General features: G+C 35.7%; 1 protein-coding gene across 2 annotated transcripts in view; it reads right to left on the reverse strand.

The window, feature by feature from the left end:
* Positions 1 to 9,292, reverse strand: part of LOC140150790 (uncharacterized) — a 29,842-nt gene extending 20,550 nt beyond the window's left edge. The window contains exon 1 of one of the 2 annotated variants that reach the window (XR_011858846.1): positions 8,823 to 9,292. Coding sequence is in view for 1 of the 2 variants with exons in the window: in XM_072172914.1 (XP_072029015.1) it covers positions 8,823 to 8,845 (23 nt within the window). In the remaining variant the exon portion in view is untranslated. The remainder of the gene's footprint in view (positions 1 to 8,822) is intronic. The other variant, XM_072172914.1, reaches the window with a different exon arrangement.
* Positions 9,293 to 11,550: the final 2,258 nt, after the last annotated feature.

The raw sequence follows: 11,550 nt of genomic DNA on the forward strand, positions 1-11,550 counted from the left end.
TAGCTTTTCATTCAAATTCTATTCAATCGCTGATATAAGTTAATGTTATCTGTTTTAACTACCTGATTTATGTTCAGTAAGTCAATTTGTCAACAGGATATATACGTATTCTGCATGAGCTAGCTACTACTGTATCCCGAGTATTTTATCTAACGCTATAAAAATATCGGGAACAATAAGTTTCTTATAGCATAGGTAAAAACGCTTAAAAAACTGCATTTTGCAGAAAATCCCATTATAATTGAACAACCAGTTCCAAAGATATGAGCAATTAAAGAGTTTCCAAAACAGGAGGAAACAAAAGGAAATTTCATTTGTTTGGCTATATCTCACAATCAAAATCACCGAGTTCCGACTAATTTTGCTTGATCGCATCACAAATATGTTTACCCCCGGTGGTGAATAGAGGGCAAAGATTTTGGCACACCAAAAGGGGAGAAGACAAGCATTTTTCTGACAGGTCTAAAGGGGGACAAGCGAATTTTGGCAGTCGAAGGGGAGGGGAAAAGCATTTTTTTGGCACATATGTTTTGGCACCGTTTTTATTATATTACGCCCTAAAATGGTGTAGGAAAACGTTATGAACACCTTCAAATATGTAAATTACTGCTTATTACTGCGCATTATTTGATAATTAGACAATTTAAGGTTTTAGATTTGGGTTTTTGGCACGTCAAAAGGGAGGGGGCATAGATTTTTGGCACGTGGAATGATACTTGATATTTTTAGGCCTTTTTTGCCCATTTTTGTCGATTTTCGTCAACGGTTTCCTGCAGTCGTCTTGCCTGCCCCTTGAAAAATCATGGCTACACTACGTCATTTACAGTTACTTTACTGTGCTTTACTTTAGTTTACGAGGCTAGGCCGGGATATAGGCTAGGTCTTCAATGGATTTGACCTATATATCGTATGCGATCAAGGTAAAGCATAATTACGGTAAGAGAAGTAAATACATGTTACTGATTATAAACAATGTTTAGTAAACATCTTCCAATATTTAATTTAATTGCACTTAAGGGCATATGTGTATAGAAGACTTTCATAATCCAGTTAGTCAAGCAGCTTGTATCATGGATATCTACCAAATTCTTCATTTTGTATCTTCTTGAATCTTGATTTTATCGTCAAGTTGTCAAGATTATCCAACATGCTTCATCACAATAAATGCCGTACATCACTGCCTGTGCATCCCTCCCTTGGGTAATTATCACTTATTGTATACATGATCATTATCATCATAACATCCTCCTCAATTTGGAATTAAGTGCCTTTAACTAAATTAACTATAGGCTAACGATACTTGATAACGCAATCAAGCCAAAGGATTGTAATCCATCATGACAGCTATGACAATCCCAGGAGGGAACGGGATAACAACGGCACGGTCGTGTGCACGGCCGCGCCAAACTAATCAATTCGATTAGATTTTTATAGCCCACCTCGATCACCTTATTACCCCTCTTACATGTATTCATTTGATAATCCTACTGTAAAAATCAGGAAATTTAATATAATTTTTTAATTTAAAAGAGGAAGAACAAGTGTCTATTTATATGCCCCTTTCTTTCTTTCTTTCTTTCTTTCTTTCTTTCTTTCTTTCTTTCTTTCTTTCTTTCTTTCTTTCTTTCTTTCTTTCTTTCTTTCTTTTTCTTTCTTTCTTTCTTTCTTTCTTTCTTCCTTCCTTCCTTTCTTTTTTTTCTTTCTTTCTTTCTTTTTCTTTCTTTCTTTCTTTCTTTCTTTCTTTCTTTCTTTCTTTCTTTCTTCCTTCCTTCCTTCCTTCCTTCCTTCCTTCCTTCCTTCCTTTCTTTCTTTCTTTCTTCTTTCTTTCTTTCTTTCTTTCTTTCTTTCTTTCTTTCTTTCTTTCTTTCTTTCTTTCTTTCTTTCTTTCTTTCTTTCTTTCTTTCTTTCTTTCTTTCTTTCTTTCTTTCTTTCTTTCTTCCTTCCTTCCTTCCTTCCTTCCTTTCTTTCTTTCTTTCTTTCTTTCTTTCTTTCTTTCTTTCTTTCTTTCTTTCTTTCTTTCTTTCTTTCTTTCTTTCTTTCTTTCTTTCTTCTTCCTTCCTTCCTTCCTTCCTTCCTTTCTTTCTTTCTTTCTTTCTTTCTTTCTTTCTTTCTTTCTTTCTTTCTTTCTTTCTTTCTTTCTTTCTTTCTTTCTTTCTTTCTTTCTTTCTTTCTTTCTTTCTTTCTTTCTTTCTTTCTTTCTTTCTTTCTTTCTTTCTTTTTTTTCTTTCTTTCTTTCTTTCTTTCTTTCTTTCTTTCTTTCTCTGTGTATGCACAGTGGACTCAAGTATTTTAGGCTACTCAAGAAACGCGAACAATGTTAACTTACCACTCTTTGCAATACCATTGCATTACATGTATATATTTTATGTATGAAATATGGTTTAAGCCGTTATACATTATTTGCTTATTATTATTATTTATAAATACCACATCTTTTAGCTATCCTTTGAAACAAAAATGGAGTTAATTTTCATAAAACAGAGATATAATCTCGATTAAAGTGGGTTTTTTTGTGTGGACGTAGGCTACGTGCGAGTGCCTCCATGTGTGCATTAATTTTCTATTTTTTAATCAAACATAAGAACATTTTCATAAGACGTGATACCGGTATTGCATCGCATAGGAAATTTTCCAAGAATTATTTCAAAAATATCTTTTATTTCTGACGTTATTGGTCTAAAATGGAGAAGCAATGTCAAAATATTATACGTGGCACCACAAGCTTGATATTCTGATAACATTATTTTTGCAAAATTCAATCACATTTGTTAGGAAATTGACCCAGTTTCGTGAATAATCCTGAGCCAAACACACCCTAGAGAAAATTGGTCAAATTTGGGTTTGATTTCGCCTAAAATCTGGGCCTCGCGCCGGCCACGGGTATTAGAAATGGGTCCCATTTTTGTCAAAAGTTGATGCAAATATAATATGGATCCCACCACTACTACCAGACGCTCCACTTCGTATATAAACCAAACTTGATTACCCCCTCCCCCCGGATTTTATCCCGGATTTTATCGGGGACGATGATTGCTTGTGGTGCGGCGTTGGCTTTAGTCAACATATAGGCCCTACACTTGTCAATGGTCGTATCATGAAAATGAATACCAAATGTGCAGCAAACCATGGAAACGGAATGCTGCTCTTTTTACGCCCTGATATGGTTGGTTGGTGATGTCTAAAACTTAATCGATGATTAGCCGTTTCAGCATATGACATTGCTTTTATTGTCATGGATGTTGTCAATGTTATGATTGTTAGCTATTGTTCTTGTTATTGTTGTTCTTGATATAAACCGTGCATAACCCCGTCACAAATGCGTCTCCCCATAGGCCTATCCGAATATAGATGTAGAAAACTGGAAATTGAATTTTCATATATTGCAAAATTGAGTAAAAGAATTCTGAATTATTAATCATACACCCCATCATACACTTGTCTCTAGCATCGACGACAATAATGTATTGGTCAACATTGAAAATCCGCATGCACTCCCCCACTAAAAAACGCGTACGCCCCAAAATAAACATGGCTAATTTGCTATCTACTGCAGATAGCACTATCTACAGTAGATAGCACTATAATACACACGTACCTGTTTAGTGCATAATTAAAACCCATAATTACGGGTCAATGGGCATAATGACTCTTATTACAACTTTATTCAAATAAGTGAAGACAACTTAATAACACGCAATTCTTCTTGGTATTAATAGATTTGAATATAGTTCAACGTTTAGTCCACCAAACAAAGATGGGTTTTTTTGTTGGCTCGACTTGACACAATTAAGGGCAGACGTGATGTTGTTGGTCGAAGCAGCCAAAGTATCGATTTTCATTATCTTAAGGGCTGGGGTATGAACGTTTGGACAGTATTTATTTTGGGACATTAGAGCACATCAGACATATCGAATTGCATTCTGAATACGAAGAATGTCATTCTGATATCAAATAATTTTGGTTTTTGAAATTCGCAATTTAATACACATTTTATGGCAAATCATTAAAATTGATATTTTGATATTTAACAGTACTCGAAGTAAACTTTATAAATCTGATGATTTATACTTAACGTGTATGTAGGTGGGATGAAATGCCGACGATCAATTGAAAATTTTGACCTTTCGTATTGAAGATATGGATTTTTTTTCCCCAAAACACCAAAAAAAAATTAGGTCTTTGTGGGAAAAAAATCTATATCTTCAAAATGAAAGGTCAAAATTTTCAATTGACCGTCGGCTTTTCCTCCCTGCTACATACACTTTAAGAATATATCATTAGATTTATATAATTTACTTCGAGGACTGTTATATATCAAAATTTGAAAAATATCAAATTTTTATAATTTGTCATAAAATTTGTATTATATTGTGATTTTCAAAAACGAAAATTATTTGACATCAGAAAGACATGCTTCGTATTCAGAATGCAATTCGATAGGTCTGAGGTGCTCTCATGTCCCACAAAAAATACTGTCGAAACGCAATAAACGCTCATTTTAGATCCCTTCATCAATTATTGAAAATAACTCTTTGATGTGCTGCAAAAGTTCATTCTACAAATCATATACTTTGAAAACTTGCTTGATTTATTGCTGTGAGTATAATGTACATTTTACAAAAGTGTTGTTGTTTCAGTCCTCTTTACAACATAACTCAAGAACCACATGACCTACAAAAGTATATCTGTGATATTCGAATTCTTCAACACACTAGATCAATACTATTTTTGCCAAAGCTAACGACCATTCGCAAGATGCCGTGAACTACCAAATCGCAACAGTTTAAATAGTTGCAAAACTTATTTTTCTTTGTTGACATGACATTACCATGATTGCTATTTTTTCAAGCTAAAATTGATTAGATCCTGTTAGTTGTTGTAACCCACTTTTCTCAAAAAAGTTGAGATTTTTATATTACTAGTAGAAATCTCTGGCTACATAATGTTTATGTATAAAAATTTCTTGTAGGTTAATTCGTTTAGCGAAAATCGTGAAATTTGAATGGTATACACGTAATACACCAGATAAGAACGAATTTACAATGGAGCAGTGTAATACACATATAATCATGCATAACTCGCAAACGCAAAATCGGAATCAACTGAAGTTTTGGAAATAAGCTTTTTTCGTGGATACCTACTGAAAAATGACATAAAAAGAGGATGCTATATGGGATCAAGAATTACTCCTTTAATACTCAAGTAAACCTAATATATATAGTTTCTTTCTAATAGGTCGTTGCAATTGCTTAGTCTTATCAAAGTGGCTAGAATACTTTGGTCTCATGAAAATAAGGCCGTATAAAATTAATGTTTTGGTTCTCGTCCAGATGATTTTCATGAATTGATGAGGGAGGGAGGTTTTTTTTCAATGTAAAATTAGCATTGTCAGTAGTTTTCGGTCTTCTCCAACAGTGCTCGAGGAAACGATGAGGCCTTTTTTTTTTTCAAATGTGAGATTCTGAGGGATAAACCCCCTAGAGTACCACAAAAAGACTTGGAAGTGATGCTTGTTCTCTAATAAACTTATTTATATGTATATGAAGATTTCATAAATCATTCCAAAGTCTAAAAAAATTGAAAAATCTAAAAAAAAAAAATCTGACAAATCCCAGAAATTAAGGAGAGAAGAGAAGAGAACCAAAATATTAATTTTACACGGCCTAAATGGCGGGAACCACATTGTGAATTGATGGTCATATGTCAGCTGGCAGCCGAGGAGGTATAATTGTAGAGATTAATGTTATTTGGTTAAATATGTAAGTCAGCTTGTCAAATATAGATTCATTATGCTTTTGTTACAATTTACTGGTATACATATTAAACTAGAGTCAACAGACGCTGATACAAGCCGCAATTTGACCCCTATAACTTGACCCCTGGGTTACGGATGGGGTCAACTGCTCTTGCATTGTGCTTAGGAGGTCATAAGAAATATTCCTGGTGAATTTCAGCTTAATCGGAACTTATACATGGATTTTGATTTTTGAAAATTTTGATTGACCTTTTGACCCCCTTAAATGACCTTTGACCTCAATGAAAAAAAAACCTATGTACACCGACAAAATGCATTGTTCCAGTTTTAATTAAAAAATTCTAACATGTTTAGTTCTTGAGATAAAAATTCTTGAAGTTATTCAGCTAAAAACAGGAAGTGACCCCTTAATGACCTTTGACCCCCAAAATAAAAATACCATGCATACATCAGGAAACACTTATTCATGCATGTTGGTTATATTATTCTGGTCTGTTTACATTTTGAGATAAAATTTTTTTAAACATTTTTGATAATTTCCGTTTTTGACCGGAAGTAACCCCTTAATGACCTTTGAGCCCAAAACTGTAGGCATCCTAAAGACCCTGGCTAATAACAATGCATGTGTGCTAATGGCGACTCTCTGCTATATAATTTGTAAAGACAGTGATTTTTTGAATATTTTTTACAAATTTTTCAGACTTTCACCGAAATGACCCCTTAATGACCTTTGACCTCAATCTTTTTAGGAAGTTTTAAGCACTGCCACATGTTGATTCATATGCATGAGTCACATGATCATCGCATGAAATTTGTGGAAGGAGTAGCATTTTTTGAAATCACATTTTTGACCATTATAGCTAGGTCAAAGGTCACAGCGAGGTCAAAGTCAAATGGAAGGTTTGGCCTAGCCCAATGGTCATTTGGGTCAACTTTGGTTGAAATCTGTCAATCCCTTGCGGAGCTACATGCAGTTGATTGCGGTTGCCAGAAGAAAGAAGAAGAAAGAAGAAGAAACTAGAGTCAACAGACTCTGAGTACAAGCCGCCGCAGTTGACCTTTGACCCCTAAACTTTGACCTTTGGGGTCATAAATATTATTATACTTTTAACATGTTTAGAATGTCGTAAGAATAATTCCTGTTGAATTTGAGCTCGATTGGACCAATTTTGACCTTTGACCCCTATAACTTGACCCTTGGGTCACGGATGGGGTCAACTGCTCTTACATTGTGCTTAGGATGTCATAAGAAAGATTCCTGGTGAATTTCAGCTTAATCGGAACTTATACATGGATTTTGATTTTTTAAAGTTTTGATTGACCTTTTGACCCCCTTAATGACCTTTGACCTCAATGAAAAAAAAACCTTATGTACATCGACAAAATGCATTGTTCCAGTTTTAATTAACAAATTCTAACATGTTTAGTTCTTGAGATAAAAATTCTTAAAGTTATTCAGCTAAAAACAGGAAGTGACCCCTTAATGACCTTTGACCCCCAAAATAAAAATACCATGCATACATCAGGGAACACTGATTCATGTGTGATGGTTATATTATTCTGGTCTGTTTATCTTTTGAGATAAAAATTTTTTGAACATTTTTGATAATTTTGGTTTTTGACCGGAAGTAACCCCTTAATGACATTTGACCCCAAAACTGTAGACATCCTAAGGACCCTGGCTAATAGCAATGCATGTGTGTTAATGGCGACTCTCTGCTATGTAATTTGTACAGACAGTGATTTTTTGAATATTTTTTACAAATTTTTCAGATTTTGACCGAAATGACCCTTAATGACCTTTGACCTCAATTCTTTTGATAGGTTTTAAGCACTGCCACATGTTGATTCATATGCATGAGTCACATGATCATTGCATGTAATTTGTGAAAGGAGTAGCATTTTTTGTGAAATCAACATTTTGGGTCATAAGGTCAAGGTCAAAGGTCACAGCCAGGTCAAAGTCAAATGGAAGGTTTTGCCTAACCCATTGGTCATTTGGGTCAAATATGTTTGAAATCTGTCAATGCCTGGCGGAGCTAGAGCATTTTGATTGGTTGCCAGAAGAAAGAAAGAAAGAAGAAGAAAGAAAGAATTGGAAGAAGACAGAACAAGCCGACATTCGTCGTCGGCTTGTAAGAATTGAGAAGAGACAGAACAAGCCGACATCCGTCGTCGGCTTGTAATAATTGTTTGCCAATTTATCATTTCAACATGTTCAATGTTCAGTGACTTTGAACAGTATCGACGGAAGCATTAACATTGAGGGGACAATTATTGTCATGTTCCGATGTTACTGGGACCTATTTTGGCACAAAACACGTTGTTTTTCGGGTTAAGTAAAAAGGAAGATATACAGGGCACTTAACCCCAACTTATTGCTTTATTTTTTCTCCTAGTCCTACATGTATTAGGATTTTATGTGGGGGGGGGGGACGCCCCCATGGAAAAAAAAAATAACGGAGGGGTATAATACGTCCTTCCGCTCCCCGCTTCCACAGCCTCATCCCCCCACTTTTCTCCGAAAAAGTTTTCTATACCACTGGAAACCTCTGGCTACATAATGTTTATGAACTAAAATTTTCTTGCAGATTAATTCGTTTATCAAAAATATCGTCAAATTTGAATTTCGTTCTGGTATACCAGAACGAAATTTCAATAGTGTCCTATGGAGCAGTGTAATACACATTATTAATCATGCATAACTCACAAACGTTAAACGCAAAGTCGGAATCAACTGAAATTTTGGGAGTAAGCTTTTTTTTGTGGATATCTACTGAAAAATGTCATAAAAAGAGGATGCTAGGATCACGAAATCCTCCTGCATTTGTGATTGGACATGAGAATGATGCTTTCGCAGACATTTTGGGAGAAGGCATTTTCGTGGTTCTTCTTTTATCATGTTTATATTATTCTGATGTATAACACTATTATAGAGCTGTAGAGGTTCCATCACATAAATTCAAGATATGTTATAATTTTGTGTTTAATTTATACGCATTATTCATGTCGATTTCCCTGGTCGATTTCCAAATGCCCAACAACTTTGTGCTGAAAACAGTCTTACCTTGGATATGGCGCCACAGCCATTCTTTAGAATACAGGTGGTCCAGGGATGCTAGTATCTTCTCCGGCTTTTTAATTATTCTGCAACACGTTTTTCGTCTGAGGTACGAAAAAAAGCTGATGACACGATGCGCGACCAAAGGCGAAGTTGATTCAATATATCAAAGGATCCACGCAGTTTGCACATATGTGAAAAGAAGTTCAAATATGCGATATCATCACAATATCAAATTCAAATCAAATAGAAATTTAGTTTAGTGTCGGCATTAAAACAGATCGGCTATGATTTCTCGCTTAACCTCATTTTTCGTACCACGGCGACGTACTTTTCAAATCAATTCAGCTTGCAAGTCAAAACTGCCCTATCCCCTCTTCAAAGTGCGACATCATATCTTAATCACTTGACTCCTCTCTAACAAACTTTAAGTGGTTAGTGCTTTAGATATTCTCTATTACAAAGTAGCCAATAGGCATACAACCAGTTTGTATACATTTGGTATTATTATACTGCAGTATTATAATTGTTTAAGCATGTTAAGACCGCCCAGTTGATGTAGCATCTACAGGTGTTTAGCTTGTATAAACCACTAAACGAACTCAAAGAACCAATCACAATCGGGATGTGGATCTGTAGCTATATATTATTGGCTGGTTTAGGCTGGTGTCGTATTGGTTGGTGTGGGATGTGTTGGTGTTGAATCAGATTGGTGTACATCCCATATCATATAGTTGGCTAAAGTCATTTGCCAAGCTTTTTGTTTTGAGTATCTGTATATTGAACTTGGCCTTTGAGTAAAGCATACTCGAAATCCACTCAGAGAGTGGATCTGGGGTGGCGTGGGTGCGGCGGGTTAATTGTGCGCCATAATGTACAATACATTAAAAGTGCGTGGTACATTAACGTCACGTCACTAATACTTCTTGAAGCGTGTGCGTGGTGTGTGTGTGTGACAATTCAGGCCGATTGTCCCCTCCCCCCACATGTGGGGGCGGGGGGCGGGAATACCTGAAAAGAACAAAAAAAGGGGTCATTTTGCCGAAAGGTGGGGACATTGACCGCGCCCATGGCGTGGTATATATAAACAGTGGTAACGGGACCGTTTTCGCCTGTTCGATGATTTGGACTGTGGAATCCATCGCAGACAGATAAAAACTCAGCAGTAGGCCTATATATCTTTTATTTTAACAGTTTCCCTTTCTCTGACGCCCCGGTCCCGCTCGCCCCCTGCATCATGTGCATCTGGGCATCCTTCATATTATTAGCTATTAATATATTTAAGCTATAACCATTTTGGATACTAAAAAATCAAGACGCAATTTGGTTAAAAGTGCAAATTTGGGTGCTTTTGGTAAAAAATGGTGTACTGATGTGGCAAAAACATCGAAAAGTATCAACATCCGAATCCCCGTACAAAATATTTCGAAGGCCCCCCCCCCCCCGGTTTTGTGTCTAGTTTCAAATTAGTCTATAATTCATAATTTCAAGCCAAATTATGACCAATTGACATCTTCATTGGCAGCCAGCTGCAACCTCGTGCTCTCGCGGCGAGAGCGTTTTTCATCTTTTCGTTATTTATCACCGTACCGTGCACTTCTAACGCGATTATTATATACCATTATGGTATCGTATTACTAAAGAACCAAAATACAATTAAGCAAATTATTCCGGATTATACCTGGTATCACCTAATAATCAAATTGGCTTTTCACAAAGGGTTAATAATAATATTAATATATGAACACTGATAGATGTCTGTAGTCTTGTTTTGTTATCGCTATATAATCATGATAATAATATAGCCCCAGTCATATTTGCAGTGACCATTGACATAGCCGATGAAAGGGTCTACCCCATGAACGAGTATCAAATATCGTGCAACTATCTTCGAAAGTGCAAACCAGTCTACATCTTACGCGACGATGGCCATGCTGGTTGATACAATGTAACTTGTGAGCTAGCTGGGAAGGCAGAAATAAAGATGAAGCGACTTTAATCGGTTAGCTGTCTACTGAAGATAGCAGTTTACTCTAACTAGCGATAAGTATCTTCTGTTCTCTACGTTTGAGGCCACGTCCGAGTTTTGGGAAAAAAAAGAAGAGGGGCTTTAAATTTTCTATTTTTTATACTTCGAGCTGTTTGGAAAAAGGAGGAGGAGGCCTTTTTATTATTTTGTTCTGAGAGGCAGGCCACCTCTAATGATCATAAAATCTTCAAAAAGTGTTTCTTGTATATTAGCAATTAGATATCTCAACTTCCTAGACATATTTTTTGAAAAGTGATAACTGAATTTCAAAAAATGTATGACACCTGAAGGAAGCGGGAGGGGACATGAAACATTTTTTTTATTTGCCCTTTATGTTTCATTTCATTTGCTTACATGCAATTCGATGATTATTTTAACTTACATGTAGAAACTCAGTGGAATAGAATAGGCCAAACTATAGCTATACACTGACACACTTGCTCGATGATTGCGCGTGTATGCCGTATTTCAGCGACTCAATCAATTTTTCGTTGTTTGAAGTGTTGCAATTGAGATGATTTATTTACTAAGCTCAAATAGTACATCGCATGTTCATGTCATAATCGTTTACCAATAACCTCATTATATTCCAATCCGCCTTGTTAAACATGTTTCTGTGTATTATAATAGCACTTAGTATGACTAGTCACAAAAAACATGCTGACAATTGGAAGGTAATTAACATTCTAATTGGCAATTGAGACC

This window comes from Amphiura filiformis, chromosome 4, assembly GCF_039555335.1.
Source record: "Amphiura filiformis chromosome 4, Afil_fr2py, whole genome shotgun sequence".
Lineage (NCBI taxonomy): Eukaryota > Metazoa > Echinodermata > Ophiuroidea > Amphilepidida > Amphiuridae > Amphiura > Amphiura filiformis.